Source organism: Desmodus rotundus, chromosome 8 (genome assembly GCF_022682495.2).
Source record: "Desmodus rotundus isolate HL8 chromosome 8, HLdesRot8A.1, whole genome shotgun sequence".
NCBI classification, from domain to species: Eukaryota; Metazoa; Chordata; class Mammalia; order Chiroptera; family Phyllostomidae; genus Desmodus; species Desmodus rotundus.
In genome coordinates this window covers 893,938-921,643 of record NC_071394.1, presented here as the reverse complement: position 1 = coordinate 921,643, position 27,706 = coordinate 893,938, and the positions used below count along the sequence as shown (strand labels likewise).

Genomic DNA, 27,706 nt, shown 5'->3' with positions numbered 1-27,706 from the left:
TGCTGACTCGGGCAGCGGACGCAGCCCTAACAGACATCTAACCGCAAATTAAACTGGGGCGCACTCGGGGGAGCGGGCAGGGCCGCTGCGGGGACCTTGCTGACTCTGAGGGAAGTCAGAGGAAAATAAAGCGGCTCTGCCCGCAGGTCCCCTGGCCACAGTGGCTACCCTGCCAGCAGAGGGTGGCTGGGGGACAGGCAGGCAGGGGCCGTTGTCCCCTCACAGAGGTATCTGCAACTGCAGCTGCAGCTGCCACCCCCTGGGGACACACATTTAAACAAAACACCCCAGGCCTGCACCAGAAGTGGCTAACAGACCCGCTGACAGCCCTTCAGCACCAAGACCCTAGTCAGAGCCCCTAGTGGCCAGGGAGGACCCCCTGAAGGACAGAGTGGAGGAGGGGCTTGCCCAGTGTCCCATCTCTGAGGACACTGAGTCACAGCAGCGGGATGAGCGAGGCAAGTTCAGAAAGAAGGCAGAGTGGGGCGGGGGGGAAGTAAGCGCCAGAGCCAGAGCCACGCCCCCCAGGGCCCAGCGTCTCCTTGAGTGCCCCCACACCCCATGGGCACCTCCTGGCCAGAGAACCGTGAATGACGCTGGAAAATGGGTCCTGGGACGAGGCCGTGGCCAGGTTACCAGGGGCTGCCTGGGGCCTGTGGGAGCACTTGCCTACGAGCCCCTTGGCGCAGCCCTCAGTGGCTGGCAGTCCTCCCAGATGGTGCTGTGTGCCCTGACCCCAGGGCAGCGCCTCCCCTGTGTCTGCAGAGGCCCTGGCCCAGCCCTGAGTGGGGAAGGAGGGTCCGGGCGCAATCCGGCTGACAGGCTGACCGATGAGCAAAGGCCAAATTGACGCCTGCCACCTGAGCACCTCCCCCGCCACCCGCGCGTCTGCCTGACGTCAGACACCGGGTCACAGAGCACTCAACCTGCATCTGGCGGCAGTGTCGGCCACCAGGTGCCGCTGGCAACAAGGATGTTTTCCTTCTTCCAGGCAGGGGCAGCGTTTTCAGCTGCCTCTGCTTGTAGTTTCCAGGGACACCCACAGACACCCAGGGGCACCAGCAGTCACACAAGGGCCCACGATGCTGGCAAGGGGTGGCCTGGGCACGGGCACCACCCGAGGGTGATCTTCCACACGCTCCACAGGGACCAGCCCACCGAGACCTTGGGAGGCCCCCTCCTCAGCAGTCCTGCCGTTTCCAGAACAAAGCTCCTCCCAGGGAACCAGAAGGGACCACCTCCTGGTGTGTCAGGAAACACTCCACCAGGCCCATCTGCCGGCCCCCAGGGGGCCACGCCATGCCCTGCAGTTCCACCTCGGTGGTGTCTGTGTCTTACAGGGCCCTCCCTGCATGGTCCTGCCCCCTCAGGTTTTGTCCAAAAGGAATAAGGCCTGGGCGAGGAGCACGCCTGCCTGTCTGACCTCTGCTGCCGTGTTCCCCCAAAGGGCTGGCCTGCAGGTTGCTGGGCAGGCCGAGGCCAAAGAGCCCAGCTTAGTAGGGACCTCGAGATGCTGTGTGCTCCCTCAAGCAAGACAGCTGGGCCCAACGGGGGCGGGGGCGGGGCTGTGCCAGGGCAGGGGCCACACAGGGACCCTCAGCGCCTGCCCCTGCCCAGGGGACAGAGAAAGACATAGACACCGGGAGGAAGTGGCAGAAAGGCGGGGCAGAGACTGAAGGGCCGGCCAAAGGCCCAGCCAAAAGCCCAAGGGCCTGAGAGACACTCACGGACTCTGGAGACCAGCAGGTCTGGAGGCCGGGCCAGAAGGCGGGGACCATCCCAGCAGGGGCCTGTGGCAGAGCCCAGGCTAGGGAGGTAGAGCGTACTGTGCCCTGCCACCCCTAACCTTGGCCCTGGCCCTGCTAGTCACCTCCCACCTACCAGCATGGCCCTCAGGGACACAAACACCAGGGACGTGCCCAGGACAGCTCACCAGGGGCCCAGAGGCAGGTGACCAGCCCTAGCAATGGGCAGGTCCTGGCCTGAGATGGAAGGGAAGAGGGTTCTTGTGCCTGGCACTACCTCCCCCACCCCCGACACCCCCTGCAGACGGCGCCCAGCTGCCCTCGCTGTCTCAGTACACATTCGGGACACTATGCCTACGCCCCAGGGCCCACCAGGGAAGGAGCAGCAGCACAGACCTTGCATGGGGGACAACTGTCACAGGGCCAGAGGTTCGGACTGACAGAGGTGGTGTGTCAGCCACCCACAGTTGTCCGTCCCACCTGGGAGCGCAGGGCGCCCTGGGGGCCCAGAGAGCAAGCGCCTGCCCTTCTGCAGTGCTGAGCGCTGTCCTCCGGCACCACGCGGGGCCACCCTAGAGCCAAGTACCCAGTGGGGACCAGGACCGAATGAGCGAGCAGACCCGGAGTGCTCGGCTCCAGAGGCCCAGAGGCCAGAGAGGCTGGCGGGGCTTCCACTGGCCCCCCTCAGCAGTGGGTGGCTGACCACTAGCAGACGGCAGCAGAACCACAAGGGGAGGAAGGAGGCACTCTGGCGGCCAGGGCCTGGGCTCTGACCTTCTGCACCAGGCTCTGGAGGGAGGTAGGTCTCTGACAGCAACACCTCAGTGCTGCTCTCGGGGTGGCTGTGCCCCTCACCCACCTCGCAGGCCACACAGGAGGTGTGAGGTCAAGGCCCGTGTCCCCATGCCCCCACCGAGCCCCGGCCCCTCCCCATACCCGGCTGAGGAGCACGGGCAGGTGTCCCTGCTGCCAGGGGCTGCTGACAGCAGAGAAGCCCGCCTGCCTCAGACAGACAGAGAAATAAATAAATAACTAGCCCAGGCGCGCTTTGAACCGACTTCCAAATTAAGAGTTGCGTCCTCGCTGTCAGGCCCCCGCAGGCAGGCCCCGGCACCTCCCGTGCAGAGCTGCGGCTCAGCCCATCTATTAGAGTGATGGAGGCAGAGGGGCTGCCACGGCCCTCCTTCCTTAATGAGCAGCCGAAGGGATCGGTAAGCGTAATCTCACAGGCAGTAATATTTTATATAATCGCCGAGTAGTTTAAATTGAAAACCCCCAACTGAATCAATATTTACTGCATTGAAACGAAATGAATAGTAATAAGTCACTAAGCTCCCTGTCCTGTTTCATAAAATAAAAAATTATAAAAATGAGCACGGTGCACGAGGCCATCACATTAACTTTTACAGCACTTGGGGAGCTGGAGCCGCCAGCTCCCATAAAACAGGGTTCTCAAAAACCTGCCAGAGGAGACCTGCCTCAGCACGACCTAGGGGTCACCCACAGCCCACCCCTGGCCTGGCACCCACCCAGCCTCTCTCGCCACTGGCCAGAGCCTCGGCACCAAGGGCTCTGAGGCACCCTCCCTGTCAGCCTCAGGTCAAACTTCTGCTCAAATCCCACCCCAGCAAGAGCACAGGTGACACCTGGACACAGGCTGGTGGCCAGATCCCTGAGGGCAGAGGGAAGGCGGGGCCCTGGGCTGCTGAGGAACCAGTGTGAGTGCAGAGGGCGGGGCGCGGCAGGGCCCTGGGCTGGGGTTCAGAGCCAGAGCCTGCTCCCTGTGCAGGCCCAGGAGCCCTGCTCCAGTCCCCCAGGGGCACCATGCCTGCAGGGTTCCAGGAGTAAAGCAGTGCTGGCAGAGACAATGGCCAAGAGGGGACCCGGGGGAGGGGTGCTTGACCTTGCACTCTGAACCCAGGAGCAGCATGGCAGCTGCAGGGCACAAGGGCTGAGCCCCTGCACCCACCGCAGACTCCTGGGTGGGAAACAAGTCCCCATCCAAGCAGTTGAGGCCAACTCAGCACAGGAGGTGGAGGGCTCGGCCCTCACCAAGTTAAACTGGCTCCTGCTAAAAACAAGACAGACTGCCGACTGCAGAAGAGGCAGAGCCTGGCCGGTGCCCGGAAAGTCTCTGGTTAGGTTCCAGTTGGTCCAGGCACGTGCCCGAGCTGCAGGCCAAGTCCCCAGTTCGGGGCGTGTAATAGGTGACTGACCGATGTTTCTCTCCCTCTCTTCTTCCCTCCGTTCCCCACCCTCTGAAAATAGATAAACAAACACTTTTTTAAAAAAAAGGGATGGGCAGAGGACCTGAGGGTCTTCCACAAAATAAGACAAGGGAAGGCCTTAAATAGGCCGTGATATAAGTGTTCACCACCACTGGTCACCAGGGAGATGCAAATTAAAACCACAGCGAGCCCCCACCTCACGTGGAGAAGGTGAGGATTGAAGAGACCGTGACGCCAAATGCAGCGACAGGAACAGAAAGGGCACCGAGGCTGCAGGGACAGTGTTTCCACATGAAGTCACACCACCCGACCGGAGTCCTCACATCCGCTCCCTGGCACCACCACAGAGAACGAGAACACAGGTCTGCACAGCCAGGCACTTGGCCAGCAGCCTGCATCCACCCCCCACTGAAGGGGGCCTGGCCCCAGCGTCCACGGGGAGGGCTGACTGTAGCACAGACACTGCAACACGGCCCCCGGTAGTGGGGACACATTCTGTGCAGGGGTGCCTGGTGCTGGGCAGGGGTAGGAAGTGCCGGGGGATAAGGGACCATGTGCCTTCCCAGGGAGAGTGCTGGAGCCACTTGGAGGGGCAGGGGAAGCCCGGTAAGGAAGAGAGCACACCCAGGCTAGATGCACCTCCCCACCGACACCCTGGCAGAGAAACCCTGGGCCAGGCAGCCAGTGGTCAGGCCCCTGGCACCAGGCAGTCAGGAGTGGCCACAGCAGGGCCTTCCTCTGCAGCCTCCTGCCCTCAGACCGGGGCCTTGTGGACGATGAGCCCAGAGTCGCTGCAAAAGCACCTGGCCACTGCTCCCCAGACAGCAGGTCCCAAAGACAGGGTGGGGCTGGGCTGGCTCTGGCCTCAATGAGGCTGAAGAGGCGTGACCATGACCCCAGTTGAGGGGCGGTGCTCCCCGGTCAGGGGCCACACTCATGCAGAGGGCTGTGACGAGGGCGACCGGGCACACCCAGCCGTTACCCAGGACGAGGTACAGGGCCACTGCAAGCTGCTTCTGCAACGTCCCTGGAGGTGCAATGTGCATCAACACAAAGTCACCCAAAGGGTTAAACACAAGAAACTAGGGGGCGGGGGGGGGGTGCTGAGCCCGGGCACCTCTCCCCCACTGCCCTCCCCCATCACAGCTCCTCTTCCCTTCTGGCAAGTGCTTCTTGAGGCGCTGAGGGGTGACCAGCAGCAACGGGGCAAGGCCCCCATGACATGCTGACACAAGGCAGAGGGGGGACCGCCTGCCACCCACTCAGGACACAAGCTACAGAGCAGGTCTGCCTCGTGCAGGCTGCTGCCCAGCCGTGACCACCTGTAGGGCCCTGGGCAGCCTGGTGCCCCCAGAGCAGCAGCTGGACCAGGGTTACTCATTAGTTGACCAGCACTGCCAAGTGCGGGCCACACAGCGGGTTCCTGGCTCTTGGCTCGCTACCCAAGGCTGGCTGACCCTTGCAGCCTGAGGCCTGGGCAAGCCTCTGCACCTGACCATGCTTTGCCTCCTGCCCTGGCTTCCCATCTCCTTTAAGCCCACGCACCGCCCCCTCTGCTAGGGGAGCCTCTGCCTGGCTGCCGCCCCCCAGCCGCAGGGAGCCTGCCGGGCCTCTGCGGGCACCAGGCCTCAAAGGGTTCTCCCAAGGGTGGGTCCGAAGGCTGTGGGAGCCTCTGCTCATTGGTCTGGTGGGTGGAGCAGGACATGCCCTGTGACGGACTGAAAGGATGTGACAGTGTGGGGACGGGGCCTTTGGGGGTGACTAGGGCTAGATGAGGTGGTAAAGGTGGGCCCCGTGGAGAATGAGGGTCCTCGCAGGAAGGGGCTCGGCTGGAAGAGAAACAGACCAGGGCGCCTGGCCCAGGCCTGCAGCCTACAGTGTGGTGAGAGGGGCCTGTGGTCGATGCCGCCTGGCCCATGCGCTGCTGCAGCCAGAGGCGGGCGGCAGGCAGAGCCAGGTCTCGCAGGGACTGTGGAGGCTGTGCGGGCAGGCCTGGGGGGCGGGGTGGAAGGTGGCCCGCAGGAACCCTGGCCACCCAGCGGGGACTCTGCTCGTCTGTGGGCTGAGTTCCCTCTTTAATGAGACAGCCACTTGAGGGGAGTGCTTCAGAGCCGCAGCCCCGGCCGCGTCAAGCCGCCCGGAGGTCACTGAAGATTTACTGCACAGGCACAAAGCGAGGTAGAGTGAGGCAGCCCCGCGTGACAGCGCCATTTGTAGTCCAAGGGGCCGCCGCCAGGCCGCTGGAGCACAGGGCTTGTTTATTTAGCCTTTTTACATCAAATGAATTTGGAAAGAAAAAAAAGTGACGGGCAGTTTAGGGACATAAGCCACACGTCAGCTGCAGTGCAGATTATGAGCAGGCTGGCAGCCGGAGAGGACATGGGCAAGCCCACAGGTCTCACGACAAAACCAACCCCCGCTTGTCTGTGCGTCAGCCCCGGGACGCCCTCTGCTGCCCCCGGAGCCCCAGGGCCAGTCTGTGCAGCGTGGTCGGGAGTCCTGGGGCCCCGCCAGGCCTCCTGTGGGCCGTGGACCCAGGATGTTAGCTGTCACGCAGTTTCCCACGTGCTGGGCCCAAACGGACGCCGGGCTGAGAGCCAGGTTCTGTGTATGTCAGGAAGGAGGGAAGCCCCCACAAGGCAGAAGTGCACCGGCGCCCCCTCCCAGAGCCAAGTAGGGGCGGCCAGAGGGGGCGGAGAACAGCAGCTCGGAGTGTGCAAAAGAGACAGGCCTTTCCTGAGAGGGGGTGCCAGCTCCCTGGGGGAGGAGAGGGGCCCTGATGTGGGGTGAGCCCTCTGGGGACAGGGGTGGCAGTGGCTCTGTCACCTCCATAGTCTTTCTAAGGCGTGGTATAGGTGTCCCCATTGCCACTATGAGGGGGTGGGGGTCCCCAGGCAGGAGGGTAGGGGCTTGCCGAGCCCCTGGCTGTTTGTTAGGTGTGACCCTCCCTACTCCCACGGCCTCCCCAGGATGACAGCACACACGGCGTCCGACCCCCCTGCAGTGACCACACTCACTCAGTGAGCGTCTGCAGGAGAATGAGGTCCAGGGCCACCAATGCCCACACATGTGTCTACCTGCCGGCCCCTCCAGGGGTGCCCTCCCTCCAAGGGGGTACAGATCAAGAGGCCCAAGAAGAGCCCTCGGTCCCCAGGCTCAGGCCAACTGCCCGGTGGGTCAGCCCTGCGTCCTCCTCACGGCAGCAGCCCTTGGCGCATGCTGGCCTCAGCCCCACCAGCAGCCCCGCGGCTCCCTCTGCCTGGGGAGTGCCAAGGAGCCTGCAGCTGCCCCCATCAGAGGCTGAGGACTTGGCTGAAACCAGCCGGCCCCAGAGCCTCCCTCTGGTGAAGCTGAAGGCAGCAGGTTGGGGGGCATCTGGCCTCAGCTCCCTGCCCCAGGACCTGGTCCTTCCTGCCACCTCGACGGCCGAGCCCAGGCATGCACTGCCAACAGCAGCCAGCCAGCCACTCTGCAGAGAAGGCAGCCTGGCCAGGACACAGGTGACTTTGGCAAAGGAAGCCCAGCCCACTGGCAGCCACCTAGCCCTCAGTACCCTGCCCCTACCCTCCCTCTCCCAGGAGCCACGGTGCAGGCCCCAGCCCAGGGTCCAGGGCCCCGCACTCAAGTTCTGCCCGAAAGCCCTGCTGAACACACCCCCACACATTCCCTGCAGGGCCGTCCTGAGGTGGGGTCACTGTGCTTCCTCCAGCGTGGGAGGTGCTGCGGCCTGGTCTGGCCTGCAGGAGCCGAGCCATCTGGCACCCAGCACCACACTGGGGGCTGCACAGAGCCGGGGGGCCCTGACTGGTAGCTGGACCTCCCCCAACGGCCCACCCCATCTACCTGACCTGAGATGGACTCAACCCATCTGCCCACCTGGCTTGCAGGCCCCTCTCAGCCCTGCCACCTCCCTGACCAGGATGCTCCCCGCCCCAAAGGGGGCTCGGAGAAGGTGCAGGGCAGGGCTACCCTGGGGGGGATGGCGCATGGCCACCACCCTGCTCCAGGCACACTCGTCCTGCCTGGCCCAGCACCCACTTCACTCAGCGACCCCAGCAGGCCACAGCTGGACCCAAACCCTAACCCTCACTGGTCCTGGGAAGGGAGGCTCGCTGGGGCCACCCTGACAAGTCACCCCCAGCCCAGGCCGCACCCGGGAGAGGTGGGACCTGGCCAGCAGGTGGAATCAGGAGGGGAGGCAGGAGCGAGAATCAATAAATCTGAACCTCATTCATGATGATCTGGGGCTCTTATTAAGTAAATTAATTTAAGTTAATTTAGCTCGATCCTGACTCCCGATCACAGTGATTTAGTGAGGGGGAAATTGCATTAGGAAAGGCCACGCTCACCAGATAGGGAACGGAAGAGAGTGAGACCCACTTAGTGTGGCAAATTAATATGGAAATAGCAGGTGTAATTCAACCTTATCGAGAGAGTGAAAATTATCTTCATAAATTTGTAGAAACAGCCCCCAAGATGCTTATAAATCTACTTAAAACAAAAATATTACAAAAAGTACAGTAAAATTAATTTAAAATGTACTTCCAACCATTGCCCCCAGAGGAGCAGGCGGCAGGGCCCAGCCGGCTGCGGCCAGGCGGCGAGGGAGGAGGGCAGGCGGGCGCTGGCACATCTGCAGAGGCCAGCAGGCCGCACCTCCCTCCCCTCAGCCCCAGAGCCAGGCTGTGTCAGAGGGTGGCAGGGCCTGTGAGGGTTGGCAGTGTGGCCCTGCCATGGGCGTACCGCTGCTCTGCCCTGTGGCCCGGCCCCTCAGGGCACGACAGTCCAGCCCCAGTGGCCTCCAGCCAGAGGTCGCGTGCCCGGGAGTACCCCGTGCCCAGCTGGAAGCCCACCCTGGACCAAGTGGCCCCACACTGCTCCCCCAGGAGGCAGGCTCCTGAGGGCAGCTGGAAGACAGAGGGAAGGGGTCTCCCACCCATCTACCAGGGCTGCCACCCCTTCCACCTCCAAGATGGGGCCACACCCCTATCCCGGGCCTCCTGAAGCCCCATGGTTGCAGCCTCAGGTGAGGGCCCTGACATGGCCACCCTGGCTTCTGAAGCCCTCCTGCTGCTGTGCCCAGAGCGCCCGGGAAAGAAGGCGGAGCCACCACACACTGCACAGGCTCAGCCAGAAGCAGCCTGGGGTGAGGGCGCAGCACTGCCACGCAGGTACGCACGGCTGCCCTCCCCTCAGCGGTCAGCATGTCCCCGGCACGCTGGGCTCACAGGTTGCCAAAGGCGCTGCTCAGGGCCCAGCCTCTCTCACCACAAGTTCCTCCCTGACAGACGCCACGGCCATGCACGGCCAGCTGATGTCTTGCTGACAGTGGGGGGACAGGTGGCGCCTGCGCAGCACACAGGCCAGGAATCTATCTGGGGCAGAGACTGCTCAACAGAAAGATGAGCCCATTCCCCAGCCAGCAAACTGGAGACCGAGCACTTACACGTGGCGAGCTCGGCCCCATGCCACCCCTCCCGCCCCCATCCCCATGGCTTCAGGGCCCTGCCAGCCTGGCCCCAGGCCCTCGCACCTGGACAGGGAGAGCCGCCGAGTCCGCCAGGAGGGCAGGGACAGGGGGAAGGGGGCCACGTTGAGAGGCGATGCCGTGGTCTTCTTGACGATGCGGTACCGGGTCTGGATCACCTTGCTGGTGGGTGGGCTCCGCAGGCTGCTCAGACGGGTGGCTGCAGAGAGAACCCAGTGCGGCTGTCAGTGGACGCCGGCAGAGATGCCCGGCACCCCTCATTCCAGCCCCACACCACGCGGTGCAGGCATGTCCCCAGAAAGCCCAGTAGCCTGGGGCTCCAGCAGAGGGGGCGCAGGCCCGAGTCCCAAGACGCAGGCGTCTGGGATGCTGAGTGACGCAGGGGTCGGGGGAGCAGACCAGTAGCCCTCAGCAAGCAGCACCAAACCCCCAAACTCGAGGCTGGTCCCAACTTCCCAGAGCTCCCGTGGGCAGCAAGGAGGGTCTCTCGGGTGGGTCCCGAAGGCCAGGGCGTGAGCGGGCACCTCTGCTGCGTGCCACTCGGATTGATGTGCTCCTCGTTCCCGTCTCTTAACATTGTGCTTCCCCAGCTTTCCTTCTCGCTGAAATCGTTCCGTGCAATTAACAGGGATATGTTTTGCCTGAGTTGCCATCTACTTGACAGCTGGCGATTTCTCCATAGCTTCAAGGAACACGCCTAATTGTCTGACTTCCCCAGCACACAGCTCTCACTGCCCAGGTCGTTAAAGCTAACACAGCCGGGACCAGCGCCCCTAAGGGCCAGGCCACCTCGGGCTCGTCCACGTGGCCTCCAACCTGCCTGCACAACACCCAGGGCTTTGCGCGGAGAGGGACTGCCACAGGACTCCACAGGTTCCTCAGGGGCTCTGCCCACAGAGACCCCCAGGCTGGGCAGCTTGGCCAGGCAGCTGGTCGGTGGGTGGAGGTCTGGCAGAGACCAGGGGATCTCGGGCCAGGCGAGGCCCCAGGAAAGCACACACGTGGCCCCATTGCCAGTGCACCGGCAGCAGGGCGAACCCATGGCCCCCAGGCAAGAACTGTCTGGCCCTCAGCTGAAGGCCGCCTGGACCTAAGCTGTCCCAGGAGAACAAGCAGGACAGGCACACAGTGGCCTGAGACCCAGAGGTCCCCGCACTCCCACTGCCGGGCACCAGCCCTGGTTGTGGCTGGCCAACCTGCTCTCCTGGGCACCAAGGCGACCGCCTCCCAGTACCCACAGGCCCCTGACCCAGACCCAGAGCCTCCCCATTTCCAGACCACCGGAGGTGCTGCTGCTCCAGGGACAGAAGCAGTACCTATTGCTAAACACCGCCTCTGGAGCCCCAAGCCAAGTAGACCCCAGCTCATGGCCAGGCCTCCTGAGTGGCGCCCAGCTCAGGTAGCTCCTCCCCTGCAGGCTCCCCCAGGGAACCTGGGGCCCGCCCGCCGGGGAGCAGGCAGGAGAAGTCTGCCCCACAGGGGCCACTGCGCTCACACGGGCCACATGGCCCAGGGGATGCTGGGAAGTGAGGGCAGAGACCTCTCTTTCGCCCTCTCCCCTTCCTCCCCTTCTTCCGTCTCTCCCTCCCTGCAAGGACAGCAGCTGGGGAAAGTCGGGGAGAAGAGGGAAGTTCGGCAGAGCCACAGGCACTATGGCATCGCCTGGAGGCTTGCCTGTGCTGAGGGAGTGGCTCTCTAGCTCGGGGCACACACTGCATACCTGGTGTGGGGGGCACAGCCCAGCACAAAGTGGGTGTCAATAAATAAATGTTTGTTGAATTGAGTTTCCAAGGACTTACAAGCAAGGAGAGGCCAACAAAAAAATCAGTAACGGCTTGTTCCAACTAAGAGCCCAAGAACATGAGATCTCCCTTAAGACACTGCCAAGCACAAGCTGACCCCATGGCCCCCAGGCTCCCTGCTCCCAGGGTCCCTGCATCTGGACAGTCCACCTGTCTGAGGCCCCTCACTGGGGCCTGCCCGCCCAGACCCCCACCCTTGCAGATCCACCTGTGTGTGCCTGCTGCTCTGAATGGGACATGCATCCGAGGGCCACAGAGCCCTTGTTCTGCAGCCCCAGCCCCTGCAGGGCCACCTCTGCGCAGGCGAGGGAGGAGGGCTGGTCCCTGCTGGGGCCAAGTCCCTCCTCAGCAGCCTCATCGCCTTCATCCTGATCACCAGGAGCCCCCACGGGCTCGGCTCCACTGCATAACGTGGCCTTTTCCAGCCCCCAGCACGGTCAGACAGCGCCCCTCCTGCAGGAAGCCCCACTCCCCCCACACCCCCACCCCCGCCCGGCCCCAACTCTGTGTTCTAGGAGGCCCTGCTGGGCCTGGACCTGGTGACATATCCGAGCTCACAGCACAGTCCTGTGCGAGACAGGCCCACAGGGAAGCCAGCTTCCCCGTAACTTTCCGCATTTCACTCGCATGCCCAGTTGTCACTCCTGAAAGGACACTCCTTTTAAAAGGCCGCCCTTTTGTCACTTTCCCCATGCTATCACCAGGTGCACGCCCCCACCCTGGTGCTCCTGGGGGGCAGGCAGAAAGGCACCTAGCCCATGCCCCACCCCACTGTGGGGCTGGCTGCAGGTCTGTGTAGATAACCACGCCATTCAGACGGGATGCTGGTTTAATTCCCTCGTTAGGACTCCCGGTGCTGCAATTTTCCCCGAGTGATGTACTCCCCGCGGCACGTCTCACTCACATGAGTCCTGCGCGCCTTTACTGCCAGCGAGGCCCGACGCGGCGTTATCAGGCCCACACACACAGCCCTCTCCGCCCGCCATGCAGGGGTCACTTCTAATGACTAATCGATCTCATTAGCTTTCCTAATTAAAAACTTTACTGCCGCAATGGAAGACAAACTACAGAAAACTGCTGGCCTCATATCTGAATGGAATATGAGCCCATCCGTCAGCAGGGCCCTCACTCCCGCACACAGCAGCGTGGGCCTCTCCCATTCCCACGCTCTGGGCCGAGGGGGAGGGGAGGCTGGGAAAGCATGCGGGACTCTCCCGTGCGCCAAGCACAGGTGCAGCCACGGGGGACCAGCAGCCTGGTGGCAGAGCCAGGCGGCCTGGCCGGCCCCCAGTGCACACTGCCCCCCCCACACCATGCCCTAGCTGGGGAAGGAGGTGCTCTCCAGCCCCTGGAGGTGTGTGCCACACAGGATGGCCGGGTCCCCGATGCACTGGCCAGCCGGCAGGGAAGCAGGGGCTGCACCCTGTGCTGTCCCTGCTCTGCCGGCACCGCTCTGGCCTGGGCTCCTCCCGCCCCACCTCCTCCACCAGCCGCCACAGATGGTGGGGCCTCCAATGGGGGCCACAGCTCTCGCGCTGTTTTCCTGGGGAGCAGGGGTTGAGAGGCAGTTCAGATTTTTATGGAACTTCAAAGAAGTAAGTAGAAGAAAATGAGTTACTAATTTCACAATTGTTTAATGAGTAAGGAGAAGATGAAACCAGACTGGTCATCTGGGCAAAGAACTGCCTCAGGCCGCCAACCAGGAGAGAGAAGGCTGCTCCCCAGACAAGCCAGAGGTCCAGCGGGGGAGAGGGAGCAGGTGTGTCCCAGTAACGGCTTCCCACGTGAGTGGAGCCACCTGGCAGGGCTCCAGGCCGGCCCCGGAGGCGAGGGGAGCCACAGGGTCAGCACAGGCACTGGTGTGTCAGGGACAATGCAGTGGGGCCGGGCAAAGGGCAAGGAACCAGAGGACAGCTGTGGGGCCAAGGCCGTCTGCCAGTCCAGGTTTTCCAACGCCCACCCAGCACGATTCAACTCTCTCTGATCACTGCTCAATGTGCTTTTCACCAGCAGCCCCCCTAGTCCGGTGCCGATCTCTGCCCCATGCATATATACCACTCTCCCTGCCAGCTGCTCAGGTCCCAGCTGGACCATCGTCAGCCATCAGTGCCCCCAAAAGGGCCCACAGGTCAGGCCGCCTCTCCCCAGTGACAGCAGAGGTACGCTCTTGGGAGAACTCCCACAGGAACGGAGACAGAGCGGAGGGCACGAACTGCAAGAGGTCCGCAACAGCGGGCACAGCCCCTGCACCTGCGAGCCTGACGCGTGTCCGAGCTGTGTGCAGAGCCTGGCTTGGCGGGGCTGCGGTACTCACTGCTGGAGCCGGAGCAAAGGCCACACTGGCAGGACGCTGTCCCCCGAGGAGGGCCACACAGGTGAAGCACTGCTCCTGGGCCAGGTGCCCTGCACCGGGCCCGAGGGTCAGGTCCTGAGCACCTCCCAGAAGGCTGGGGCCAAGTGAAGGGCTGGGGAGTGGCCTCCAAACCCTGCCCAGCTCCAGCCTGCCCTCTCTGGACACTGCCCATCCATCAAGGCATTTCTGAAAGTTGGCCCCATATGAACTGTCTCCTCAGTGGCCCCTACAGTCCTGAAGGTGGTGAACCCAGAACTGCATTTGGGGGTGAAAAGGGCCCTGGACTCTGAGGAAGGGTGACAGACTCCAGGGGCTACCAGGACAGGCTATGTGGGTGCAGGCCATTTGTGGGAGCCAGGAGGAAGGCCAATCGGGGTGCAGGCTCTAGGGCTCGGTGCTGCAGGGGCGGGGCCCAGGCTCGGCCTGCTCCTTTCCAGTCCCCGCAGTAGCAGCCACCACCAAAGGGAAGCTGGCCTGGAGACCCCACTGCTGACCCGGGACCGCCCCAACGACGGCACACCACGGTCCCTGCAGCTTTGTCGAACTGCTCCTCCAAGACGCATGCCCCATGTGGGTGATTCCTGCTTGTGCGACCTGGCTGCCAGGCCCCCCACCCCCAGGACTTTCACGCCAGCACCTTGCCACTGCCCCCCCCAGGTCCTTCAGCTCCACCCTGGGCCAGACACGTGTAGATGTAGGCCTGGGGCCCCCGGATGCCACTCCATCCAGGCTGCTGGGAGTCAGCAGCTGGAGTGGAACTCTGCCCAGGACCTGGAGGAGGGCACCAAGAGCCCAGTTTGGCTGGTGAGGTGGGGTTAGTGGACACTACTCCTGCCCCTCTTGGCTTGGGGTGGACAGCCGGGGTCCTGCCAGGAAGCTGAGGGGCAATCCTTGTTGGAAGAAGTGGGGAGCCTCATCCCCTCCACACAGAAGCACGGTGCCCACCGCACAGCGCAGCTGACAAGGCACAGTGGCTGGCAGCGAGCAGTTAGGAGACTGAGGCCCAGAGATGGAAAATGACCGCCCACCATGCTAGGCCAGGCCGGGGCTGCTCCGGGGGTGCTACTCCAGGGGGCGCGGGCTCCACCCCCACTGACACCAGCCTGGAAAACAACAGGCCATGCTGCACCATCTGCAAAGGCTGCTGGACACACCCCTGCAGACCCCACCTGTGCTCCCAGGATGCCCACCAGCCCCCAGCCCCCTGCCTGTCCCCACAGTGAGGGCTCTGGCTGCACTCTGCCTGTCCTCCCCCCGGGCGCCCTGATCCCTGAGCCCCAGGCCAGGCCCAAAGGTGTGCAGAGCACATGGGTGGCAGGGCCTGGCCCCCAGCTCCCGCTACAAGGGCAAAGCCCCTGCCCCGGAAAAGCTGCTCGAGTGCTGGCGGGCCCTGCACTGCTCCAAATGAGCCTCTGCAAGGAGGCGAGGGCCCCACCCCCGCGCCACCACGGCGGGAGCTGCCAGGGACCGCACTTTAACAAGCTTCAGACACGTGGGATGACTGGAATCGCAAAGTATGAATTTTCATGAGTCTAATAAATCACTCCACTTTTCCTGTGCTTGCCTGATGGTTCCCAGCACCCCGAAGGCAAGGGAAGCCCCGCTGCCATCAGACACCTGGGCCCTGGTGCCTGGTGGGGGCCACTGCGAGGCTCGGGGTCCCGCCCAGCCTGTGCTGAGGCCCCCGACAGGTGTCCACGGGGAGCACGGGGCACGTGTGTCCCCACTCACCCTCATACACACACAGCTCTGCCACGGAGGTGTGGGGGCCCCAGGGCCCCAAAGGGGAGACTCTCATGGACATCACTGCCCAGGCCTATCCTGAGGGTCCTGCTGGGGCAGGTCAGCAGGGGGCCAGGGCCACAGCCTGCCCTTCCCCTGAGCCCCACACCTGCACGTCAGGGGGGCAGGATGGGCTCCGCTGGCCTCTTCTCTTGCCTGCGGCCACGAGCCCAAAGGCACTCTTCACCAGCCTCCTTGCAGCCGTGCCGCCCAACATGGGAATCAGCCTCTGACAAACATTTACCGATGATCAAATCACAGTGGCAGCCCGAGAAGCCACACGTCACCTGGGCAGCTGCCGGCTCTGCAGGCTGAGGAGCACAGGCAGCTCAGCAACGACAAACAGCCGCCGTCAGCCGCCTGCCCCATGGCGGCCGTGCGCTCTGCTGTCCCGCTCCACCTGGTGTTTAATGACGACGCCAGCAGCCCGAGACGCAGCGGACTGTCAGGGCCCCATTAGAGGGAAGATTGAGACCCCACTCTCCTCACACTCACTCAAGCAACACGAGCCGCTGGTTCTGATAATCACTGTGCACGAGCCATCGATCGTGCGCTGACACCTGACCCGACGGCACGCGATGGGGGTCGTTTGCTCTGTGACACTCACTACAGATCATGGGTGGTGGGTCTCCCTGGCCTGTTCAACCACCCTATGGGGCAGAAGAGGGGAGTGCGAGGGCCCCGCCGTGCGCCCCAGCTGCTGGGCCCAGGGGCAGGTCCTCAAGGCAGAGGAGACGGCCTGGCAGGAAGCAGGGGCCTGCAGGCAGAGCACACCCAGGCCCTGTGCTTCAGAGGCAGGGGCTCGGTGGCACAGACAGCTCCCTTCCCTGGGCCCCCTGCCCAGAGAGGGGACAGGCTGGGAGCAGGGTCTACACAGACGCAGGTCTGTCCACACGCACACCGGTACCCACTCTCCGCCAGCAGACCCGGGCAGCTTGGGGCCACACTGCTGGCCCCAGACCCTGAGGCCTGCTGCTCCCCCCAGCGTCCAGTCTGCCCTCCCAGAGCAGCTATGACGGGACATCCTGGAGCTGGGGCCTCACCTGCTTCACTGGCCCCTCACTCCAGACCTGCCTGATACAGGGCAAAGGCCACACCCTCCTCTGGCTCTGCAGCCCCAGAAGCCAGGAGGGCCCTGTATCCAGCACGGCCCTGGGGTGTGCGTGGATGTGCCAACACGGCACCCGGGGCCCCCCATGGGCCGGCACACACACAGGTGCGGTGTACGGCTGTGCCCATCAGAGCACGGGGTCAGCCTGTGGCACGTGGTGGGTCCTGGGGCTCAACTGCTGCCTTAACTTAAAATGACAGAGCTGGCCCTGGCCAGTGGCTCAGTAGGCTGGATTACCGTCCCTTACACCAAGGGGCTGTGGGTTCAATCCCTGGTTGCAGGGCATACAGGAGGCAGCCAATTGATGTTTCCCTTTCACACCAATGACTCTCTCTCTAAAATCAATAAACCTATCCTCAGGTTAAGATTACAAAAAAGAAGATGGAGCCCATGACCGGGGCCCACCCCGGACCCGCTCCTCTCGGTCCTGCACCACAGGGCCAGCCTGTGCCCTCCTGCACTCGAAGGCCACCCCTAGCCTCCCAGACAGTCAACAGCCCATGTGCAGCCAGCCAGCTGCGCCTTCTTACCTGCAGCCCTCTGTACCCAGCGCACGAGCCCCCAGAACCCAGCTCCAGGCTCCTTGCCAGCTTCAGGCTGACAGCTCAAGTGCCCAACGCTGCCCCGGCAGTCAGCGACGAGGAGGCAGCAGGTCCGAAGCAAACACACTGCCAGGCCCCCGCCCCGCTGAATTGGTGGGTCTTCTCCCCCAAGGGGGTGGGGCCCACAGAGGGGCAGCTCACCCGTCACCCCAGACGCAGGTGCTGGGTGGGGAGGCGCAGCCCTGTCCTCATCCTCCCGCTCCACAGCCTCCCGCTGACAGCAGGGCTGGCACTGCCCGGCCGCCAGGTGTGCCCCGCGCTGTCCTCCGCATGTACAGGTGCAGCCTCTACCCGGCCACGGGGGCCTGACTGGTCAGCCCACAAGGAGGGGCACGGTCTCACCCCAGCTGCAAACAGCTGGCCTGGGTGGAGGGACACAGCCGGGCTCCTGGTAGGTCCAGTGTGCCCATGGGCAGGCCGGGCGCAGGAGGTGGCAGGTGGGCAGCACAGAGCACAGCCACACTGTACCCACGAGTAGCGGCCACAGGCCCTGCGGCTCCGAGCTGTGGCTACAGAACCTGGGAGGGGAGGGTCTTCTATGGAGGGGCGTCAGGCTGGAGGGGACACACCACCCAGGTGTGTGTCTCTGAGGTCCCTCCAGTGCTGGCCGGGTGGCCTGTCCTCACCCTCTTCCCTTGGGACGTGGTTCACCCACAGCTGAACGTCACAGCCCATAGTCTCCACAGAGCCCGAACCGAAGGGGCTGCAGGTCCCCTTTCAGCACAGCTGCACCCCGCACATGGGGGCCCACGGGACCCTCTGACTGCAGCCCTGTCTCCTCTGGCTAGGAATCTGTCTCTGCTCTCCACAGGAGCTGTCCCCGCATCTTGGAGCCGCCACCCATGCCAGCCCTTCGGCTCACCACAGCTGCGTGTCTCCCCTAGGGGTAATGGCACGGAGGTGCAAGGAGACAGCCTCCGGGCACAGACCCTGGTCCCAAAAGTCCAGGCACTGCGGGCATCTGTCCCTTGGCTGGCCCAGATGCCACCCAGGACCAGGGCCTCCCCTCCCCAGGGCTGAGCCCTACAGGAGACCCTGAAGGCCTGTTGGCTGGGGGACCAGAAACCAGTTGCATGTGATCACTGGCCGATCCAGCACTTCCCACGTTTGCTCCCCGGCCCAGCACCCTGGCAGGCAGAGCCAGAGGTGCACCCAGCCTGGGGCTGGCCCCTCGGCCCACCCACACACCTCCACCTGCTCGCCAGTTCAGGGACAGGCGGCACCCGTAGGCAGCTTCCCTGCTGCGCAGGCACACGGAGGACAGAGTGCACTCCCCCAGAGGCATCCCTAAAACGACCCTTCTTCCCTCTACAAGACTTCTCGGGCCAAAGTGGCTCCTGCCTCTCAAGAGCACCCTGTGGGGAAGGGGGCTGTGTCTGCTGCCTCCTGGCTGCTCCCTCAGGGGCGTGGGGGAGCGCCATGCACCCACAGCCCTGCCCAAGGCCTCCTCGGAGCCTCGGAGCCCCAGAGCCCCGGTGCCACATAACCGCTGCTGATGCAGGAAGGGCAATTAGCAGAAAGGCTGCAGGAGCCCGGCGTGGTCCTGTAGCCCAGGGCGCACCGAGGAAGGGGATGCCTCGGTGCAGCTCAGGAGCTCAGCCCGAAGGCCCACAGCCAAAGAACGACAGCAGCAACAGGGCGGCCCAGAGGGCCTACCTGGACCAGCGGCTCTGAGTGGCCCCAGGCTGACGCACCCAGTGTACTGGGCGTCCTGGGCCTGCCTCCCCTCACATGCAGGGGGTGCATGAGGGGGCAGAACAACTCCTAGGGCCCTACCACATCCATGAACTCTAACCAGCTGGGACAGGATGCTGCCCAGTGCCACGCCTATTAGATACCCCCAGGACCCTGGCTTCCCACAGGCCATCCCTGAACACCATGGCCCTCACCCAGCACAGCTGAAACAGGTAGGGACAGGCCAAGGGACAGAGGCAGACAGTGGCCTTGGCCCTGCCCAGAGAGCACTGGCTCTTGGTCCCACGGGAGCCTCCTGAGCCTGCACCCTCAGGTGAGCTGCGCTCCTGATGCTGCAGCCGCATGGCCCTGGGGTTCAGCCCCCAGGAGGGACCGGCTTCCTGAGCTGGACACCACGTCCCAGTGCTGTGTGGACCAGCCCTGACAGGCCCTGGCCTCTGCAGGCCCATGCACCCCTGGACCAGAGACACCGAAAGAGCCAAGGGTCCTAAGGCTCATCTCTGAGGCCAGCGTGCCTTCCTGCCACGCCTGAGAGATAGACTCTTAGGCAAACGAGCAATAACTGGACACTCAATGATTAGAAACTGCTGGGTTAGCCCTGGCTGGTGTGGCTCAGTAGATTGAGTATCAGCCTGTGAACTAAAGAGTCACTGGTTCAATTCCCAGTCAGGGCACATGCCTGGGTTACAGGCCAGATCCCCACTAGGGGGCAGGCGAGAGGCAACACATTGATGTTTCCCTCTCTTTTTCCCTACTTTCCCCTCTCTCTACAAATAAGAAATAAAAATAAAAAACATATGTATCAATAATTGAATCTAAAAAGCAAAATGAACAAGTTGAACAGAAACAGAATCACAGACACAGAGAACGTTCTGAGGGCTGCCAGACGGGGGGGTTCAGGGAATGAGTGAAAGAGGTGAGGGGAAGAAGTACAAACTGGTGGTCGCAGAACAGCCACAGGGACGCAAAGTACAGCGCAGCAAACAGAGTACCAAAGAGCATACACAAGGGGGGACCCAAAAACTGCAATTATCTCCTGGAGGGCGGGCCCCTGCAGTACAGGCTTCCCCCGCTGGGTGAGTGTGCTAGAAACCCATCTGCACCAGTGCGCCAGCTGGCGTTGTTGGGAGAGGCTGCATTCGGCTTCAGTGAATTTTTTTGAGGACTCTTTCAGTGCATTTGCCTGTTTCACGGTGGGTGAGTTACGAGTACACCTACCCACGAGGCGCTGAGTGTTCAGTTTTTGACCCAAAACGGCAGGACCCACCCTCTCTCTTTGCCCAGTCTCTCCTGGAGCAACTTTTTTGTTTGTTTGTTTGTTTCCTCAGATGAGAAAAGAGTCCTCAGAGAGAACCCTTTTGCTGATGCGGGAGAGTAAAACAAAAAACAGCCTTAGAACTAAAGCCATCAAAATCGACGAGTTCGAAACTGTTGTGAACAGTGGGAAAACACCTCGATAGGTGTGTTGCATCAAATGGAGAGGACTTTGACGGTGACTAAATTTCAAACAAGTCAGAACAAACGCAGAGTTTATAAACAAACTCCGGCCTCTTCTGGTCCCCCTTGCATGCGTGGCTGACCCACGGACATGAGCAATGGTGTGGGGGCTGGCAGAGGGGGCAAAGGGGAAAAGTTGGAACAACTGTAATTGTATAATCAATAAAATATAACTTAAATTTTACCAAAAAAAGGAAAAAGAAGAACAAAAGACCAGACAATGGAATGAACAGGCATCCTAGTAAAATGAGTGGTCAGGCATTGACTCCTAAAAATGGCTGATATGTTTTGTGCTTAAAGACAAGATTGAGCCCTGGCTGGTACGGCTCAGTGGATTGAGCACTGGCCTGTGAACCAAAGGGTCACTGGTTCAATTCCCAGTCAGGGCTCATGCCTGGGTTGCTGGCCAGGCCCTCAGTTGGGGGTGAGTGAGAGGCAACCACACACTGATGGTTCTCTCCCTTTCTTTCTCCCTCTCTTTCTCCCTCCCTTCCCCTCTCTCTACAAATAAGTAAAATATTAAAGACAAGACTGAAAAGTTGGGCAGATACCTAGAAACTACTTAAAAAAACAAATGGAAATTGCAGAATTTAAACATAAGTGAAACCAAGGCCTCAATTAAGGGGCTTAGCACATCACACAATGCTGAACAAATAGGAAGTAAGCTAGGAAACAGAGAGAGGAGATCATGCAGACTCAGGCATGAGGAGAAACGAGCAACGGAGACGCAGGGAAGGACAAAGGTGAGACCCTACCCTGGAGGTGCCGCCGAGCACCCTGAAACAGAGGTGGGGTGCGGCAGAGGCAGCACTGGCAAGCTCGATGGCTGAGAATTTTCCCAAAGTGGTGAAAACCATCAAGCCACAGCTTCAAGAAACATCACCAAAGCTAGCAGGATAAATGAAAAGCACACAGCTGCCAAAAGCTAAGTGGGAGAAAAATGCCATCCATGGCAGAGGGGAGGCTGCCTGCTGGGGGAGGATGCAGGTCCAGCCAAGCAGCTGAGCTCAGGTGCCTGCAACCCAATGCTCCCCAGCCACTCCTCAGCTATCAGGGCGAAAGCAAGGCCAGCTCAGGCACACCTGCGCTGAGAGTCAGCAGTGCCAAAGGCAACCCAGGAAGTGTTCTTCCGCAGAAGGAGAGGGAGGGGATGAAGGGAGACAGACGACCTGGCGGTGTAAAGCGCCTCTCGAGCTCTCAAGCCAGCAGAGAGCTCCTCACCATGGCTCCAGGGTGGCAGGTGGAAGGGGAGTAGGTTCCAGACACGGAGCCTCTTACGCCATCTAGGAAGTGACTGAGTGGTCTAAGTATCCCCTAAATCAGGAATGTGCACTCTGACCTCTGGGAAACCACTTCCGGCATAAACGTACATCCACTGAGCTAACCGAGGAGACACGGAATAAAAAGTATACACTCAAAAAAAGAGAGAAAGGGGAGAAAGACCACAGAGCAGGCGGAAGCAGCGTGCAGTGAGATGGAATTTCACGCCCGACTCCCGGGTGTCACACTGTGCGGACAGACAGACTCTCCCGCACAGTCCCCAACTGTGCCCCGACCTGGGGACCAGCCACTTGCTGCGCACAATGCACCGGGCACACAGTGAGACGAGGAGAGGACTTGTGTCCGAGAAAGGGAACCTGCAGGCAGGAAGCCTTCCTGGGACAAAAACGGGCACCTGTAACACAAAGAGATGCAACCCACCAGGGAGGGGGAGCAGTTCTGAACATGTCTGCGTGCAGTGAGGCGGCCTGGGAACAGCTCACGGAGGACGACAACCAGAAGAAGGACGGACGTGCAAGCACATGGGGTCTGAGCACACTGCTGGTGACTGTGACCCCACAGAACCCTGCCCCATTGGGAAGTGCAGGGAAGATCGGAAAACCAGGGCTACTCGGTCACTTTCTGCGGCCCCACCCCCTCTGGCAGGCGGCAGATGCAGGGGCCTGATGCTTCCTCCACAAACCTCACAAGTCCGACACCACACTGCTGCACTAGAAAGCAAGAAACGTGAGTACCTTCAACCCCACAGGTCTGGGAATGAAGCAACACCCTTCTAAGTAACCTATGGGTCAAAGGAAACACGAAATGGAATGGAAAAAATTGGGAAGAAAACAAAAAACTACCTTGTAGAATATAGCTCTGCCCAGGGGGGATTTATAGCCATACAATAACGTACTTTAGAAAAAAGTGCTGAAGGCCACCACCCCGCTCCGTCTGGGCTCAGGCCCCCTGGCCTGCTGTGTGGGCAGGTCAGACCCTGAACAGCAGCCCCTCCATCCTCTGCCCTCCGGTGATCCCTCTCCCCAAGTGCTGCCCTTCAAGGACTTCCTCACCGCCCAGAGTCAAGGCCACTGGCCCCAGGCAGCCGGTGCCCAGGGCAGCAGGAGGAGTGGTGCGGCTCTGCGGCCCCTCCACCCCCTCCACAGCCCCAGGGACAGCCCACTATGGGGAGGGCAGCCTGAGCCTGATCCAATGACCCCGCACCTCCCTTTTTCAAGATGAGAGGTGAGGAGAGTGTGCTACAGGGGACCCCGAAGGAGAAAGGCCTCTGGAGCCGCTTTGTGAGGTGCCCACCTCAGCCCTCCGAGCTCCCTCAGGGCAGAGGGACAGGCAAGGGCAGTCCAGCCCCGGCTCAGGGCCTGGAAGTCACAGCCCTGGCCCTACATGGCCAGCTGTGGCCCTCAGGCCTCCAGACAGAGACCTGTCATCAGCCCCAACGTACGGAGAAAGACAAAGACGCTGAAGGATCAATGACCTGCCAAGGCCTAACCTGCTGAGGCCACCAGCTACTAGCTGGACGCCCAGGTCCCTCTGCACAGTTCAGGGGTGCCTGCCTGAGGGCACCCACACTGCACCCCGCACTCAGGTCTCCGTGCCCTGGCCCTGCCTGCGTCTGCAAGGAGCACGCCCACGGAGCTCCTTGGGATTCCATCACCCAGGACCCAGCAGGGCAGCCAGGCTGGCCACCAGCCTGCACCTGATTCTTGCCGAGGGACAGCTGGGGCTTGCACCCCCTCCTGGGCCACCACCTCACTATCTGGTCTTTCCTGGACACACCGCAGCCCCTATGCCTGCCGTTCCCGCCTGTCCCACTCTGGTGCCGATGCCATGTCCACCCTCCACCTGCCTGGAGCCTGGGGCTCGGCACTCCCAGCCGGGTGGCTACCCACATGGGGGAAGGCCGGGCTGCCCAGCCTCACTCTCCGGCTCTGGGCAGAGGGAACAGCAGTAACAAACAGTGTGGCTCCTGGCCTTCCCTCAGCCGCCTCCTACAAGCCCAGCGCCCAGCAAGCAGCACCTCCAGGGCGGCAGTACGCCCCTGGCGGGGTGACTGGGAGGTCCAGCAGCAAGGCAGAGTGGAGAACTGTCCTTACACTCCAAGGCGCTGAAGAGGCCAGGCTGCGGCCTCCCAGAAAATAGAGAAGCAGCAGCGGTGGGTGACTTGGGCCCTCCAGCCTGGGGTGCTGGCTCTCGGCCCTGAGTCCCTTCATTCCAGGCAACTCCCGGGGAAGGACAGCCACACCTGCTCCGACACCTGCTGACCCCCTGGGCACTCCCTGTGCACTCTGCTCAGAAACACCCCCCACCCCGACCCCAGGTGTCTCCCCGCTCTGGCTCTCAGGAAGCGCTGCCCAGCCTGGCACCAGCTCCCTGCCTCCCGGCCAGCTGGCCAGTCTCTCTGTCTTCTCTCTGCTACTCAGAGTCACGCCTATGCTAGAGTCATCCCTCTTTGCCCCAGGCTGTGGGGGCCTCACTAGGCTGGCCTATTGGCGACATGTCCAGCACAGCACCTGGGGCTCTGTGACATTCAGTGACCATCAGCTTACCAGGGGCAGGGATGGCACAGAGAAGTAATTAGCTAGAAAACAAGGTATCCTGCAGGCAAGAGACACTGCCAGGGCTGCTTCCTCCCCACAGGCCTTCGCTTCCCCAGCCTCTGCCTGCCAGCATGACATGGGGCCCAGCCACCAGGGGGCCAGGCCACAGGTCCTTGCGGAGATCTGGTCGAGCCCAGCACTGCCCCAGGCAAGGGAGGGGCTGGGCCCAGGCGAGCAGGTGGGACATACCCCAGAGGGGCAGCTGTGGGAAGAGGAGGGGCCTTGAGCCGAGAGGAGGCAGGGCTCACTAGGCAAGGAGGCCAGAACACAGGGGTGACGCTGCGGGCATGCTGCTTCAGCTCCTTAGACACGAGGTGCACCCAAGCTGGCCCCGACCCAGGACCCAGAACCAGGTGCTCCCCAGCCCCCTGGGTGCCAGCTCCTGCTGTCCTGAGAACATCACTCCTCCTTCCAGGCTTCAGCTTCTCGGGGTCAGTCGGGTGCCCCCAGCCCCAGAGAGGCTCCAAGCCTGGCAGGGCAGCACCGAGCCCCTTGCGCACACACGGAACCCCCACACAGCTCTTGCGGAATAATTAATGAGCGGAACCAGGGCAAACGCAAAACTGGAGCCTCCAATGTATCTGGTAATATATGCAAGACTCAGGAGAGCGATGCTTGCCTTTCAAGCCCCTCATTCAGCATTTTCTTTTTCCCTTATGAAAGCAAGACTGCAGATTTAACTGCTCTCACGCCCTTTCTGGTGCCTGCTGTAGGGAAACTGAACAGCCCACTGCACACAGCGAGCATGCAGGACCACCGACTCCTCGGTGGCAGAACGCCGGCAGCAGTCCTGCCCCTGACGGCTGCTCCCGCAGTCTGCACAGCAGCCCGGGAGACGACCCTCAGCTGGGGCACAGACGTTGGAAGGGGGTGGGGGTGAGGCTACGACAGCATCCTGGGAAAATCTCAGGGTGAGTGCAGGATGCAGGGCTGCTTCCCTGGGCCACACAAGAACAGGAACACCGTGGGAAAGTAAGGGGGCTGGCTCTGCACCCACCCCTGCCAGGAACCCACACTGCCTGCCCTCCCCCTCCTCAGCTCTGGGGCGGGAGCTGGGGCCCTCCCAGGGCTGTGGCAGAGCTGCGAGTGCCCCCGTCCACCACACCGGTCAGGAGAGACTTCCTTGGGCTCACTGCGGGGCTCCCGCTCCTCATGAGGCTGGGACCAGTGACCTAGGGCTACCTTGGGAAAGGACAGGGCCATGCTGTGCTCCTGAGCCTGGCCTGGGTGGGCAGGGCCCCATCCCAGGCTTCCCTGCTTCCCCAGTGTCGAGCCCTGGAGTTTGGGCACACACTCCATGATACTCAGCCTCCCAGCTCACAGCCTGCCCAGCAGCCTGGCCCCTCTAAGCTGGACCCCTCTGCCCCCACCACCCCAAGCAGCCTTGGAGAAGCACTGGTGGCAAGAAAATGCCTCCATTCCATGGACACCCAGGGCAAGGCCACCTCTACCCACGGACCCTCTGCAGCCCGTAGGCCCGCACATAGGGCTGCCCGGCAGCAAGCAGCAGGCTCCCACCTGGCCCACTAGGCACACCTGGACACCTGGTCAAAGAGGTGGGCCTGGTGAGAGGAGGTGGAAGCTGTTGAGGAGGCAGCGAAGGTCAGCAGGATGGAAACAGGGCTCTTCCTGTCAACCACAGCCCTGCCCAGACGGCCACAAGCAGCTCACCAGGCCCACATCCTCACCCACCACACCAGTTCCTCTCCTGTGCAGTCTGGGGCTTCCCTAGCAGGACCACGGCTCAGGACAGCCAGGGGGAGGCTAGGAGGGTGGGCTACGGCCACACCCACTGTCCTGGGCAGGCGAGGCAGCAGGACTCCCCCACCTCAGTGACTTCTGGGAAGTGCCAATGCCATGCCCACCCATAGCTTTTCCTTGGCGTACCATAGTAAACGCTGCCCACTGGGTGTAGGCATCCTGTGACCTGTTGCCATCAGAAAGGCCCCTGGCCTGGGGCCCAGGCACAGGTGGGCCACCAGCCCCACACAGTAAGCAGGCACACTGGCTCCCCTCCCAGCCTGACCCGGGTGCAAGTGGGCTCGACAGCACCCCCTCTGCATGTGGGACCGGGCTCAGGGGCACGGATCCAGCCTGTTACTCCAGGGTGGCCCAAGTCACAGAACTGGGGCCCAGTGCAGCTGGAGGAGGACAGGCCACGGAGCTGGCCCTGAACCCCCGGGCCTGTGCTGAGGGGGATCCTGCTGCGTCCACGTGTGCGGCAAGTGCCGTTCGCTGCGACTGCTAATTGCCACAACTACACGGGTGGCAAAGCTGGAAACCGCTCTGGAGGTCTGTAAGAGGTTTTCTCCTCTCCTGCCTCCTCCAGCGTCTGTCCACCCGGAGACAGACCACCCAGGGTCTCTGTGCAGCCGCAACGTGGGAGCCCCGCCAGTCAGCACACAGCACCCCCCGGGCCCTTTCGCAGGTGTCCCCTCAATCCCCCAGCTGCAAACAGACAGAGCGTCCCCAGGGGAGAAAAGAAGGCAAGAGGCACAGTGACTGCAGAGGTGAAGACCCCAGGGCCCCTGCCTCCCCTCCGCTGCCAAAGTGACTCCTAGCCCAAAGAGCCAGACCCTTCATGGGACGGGCAGCAGGGAGGGGTGAGGGGATAGACAGAGGAGGGACAGCCAAGGAGTCAGGCTGGGACCCGCACAGCTGGGACCTGCACAGCTCGTCCCCAGGGCAGCGATGGCCGTTCCTGCTGAACAATGCAGTTTTGAATTCAATTAAAGCGATTATCTGTTGTGCCAAATAAATTGTGTACAGCATATTTCCTGCAGCACACTACACCTCCAGGCTCATTATTCCCTAACTGTTTCCTCCTGTTTATGTGCTCTCAAATTAAACTGCTGATAATATGCGCCAAAATAAAAAATGAGCGCACCTTGTCCCAGGAAAATTGATTCTCCCTTTCCCTGAACTGGTGGTTACCAGGCTTTATACACTCTGTTTCTGGTGATCATTAGTAACTCAATTTCCTTTTTATTAGCCCCTTATCTGCTGAGCAATACAGTGGCAGAGCTGACCTCTTTCGCACGGGTAAATGTTTAAAATCTTTTCCCTGATTAATTTTGCCAGTTAAGAAAAAGAGGAGAAATGGCCCGGCTCTCAGCCATCGCGATGAATAAAGCTTAATGTTGATTGTGATGGAATTTCTAATGCCAGGGAAATTGACTGAACGGGGCAATTACACGGCAACAGAAGCACAAGGGAGGTGGTCGCCTTCTCCTGGCCGTAGCCTTTTGGTTATTTAAAACAATCCAATTTGCAAGGATAATTATATATTAGTGTTTTATCTGCCACTTGAAATGAACAGAGGAGTTTGGATACTAGCCCGGCATTAGCAGGTTATTGCTGCAAATTACTTGATATCTGCTTTCTTTCACATAAAGAGGAAATTAGGCAATCAATTACCAGAAGGAGGAGGACTGAAGGAAAACAGGGGCAAGTACGCCCTCTACTGGCCACCAGGCCACACAGCAGGGCTGAAGTGGGGACTTGGGGCTGGGCTTCTGCCACCAG

The 27,706-nt window shown here is 61.8% G+C and overlaps 1 protein-coding gene across 1 annotated transcript in view; it reads right to left on the bottom strand.

The window, feature by feature from the left end:
• Positions 1 to 27,706, bottom strand: part of ZC3H3 (zinc finger CCCH-type containing 3) — a 58,393-nt gene that overhangs the window by 25,969 nt on the left and 4,718 nt on the right. The window contains exon 4 of the mRNA XM_024572399.3: positions 9,507 to 9,660. Within this exon, the coding sequence (XP_024428167.2) occupies positions 9,507 to 9,660 (154 nt within the window). The remainder of the gene's footprint in view (positions 1 to 9,506; positions 9,661 to 27,706) is intronic.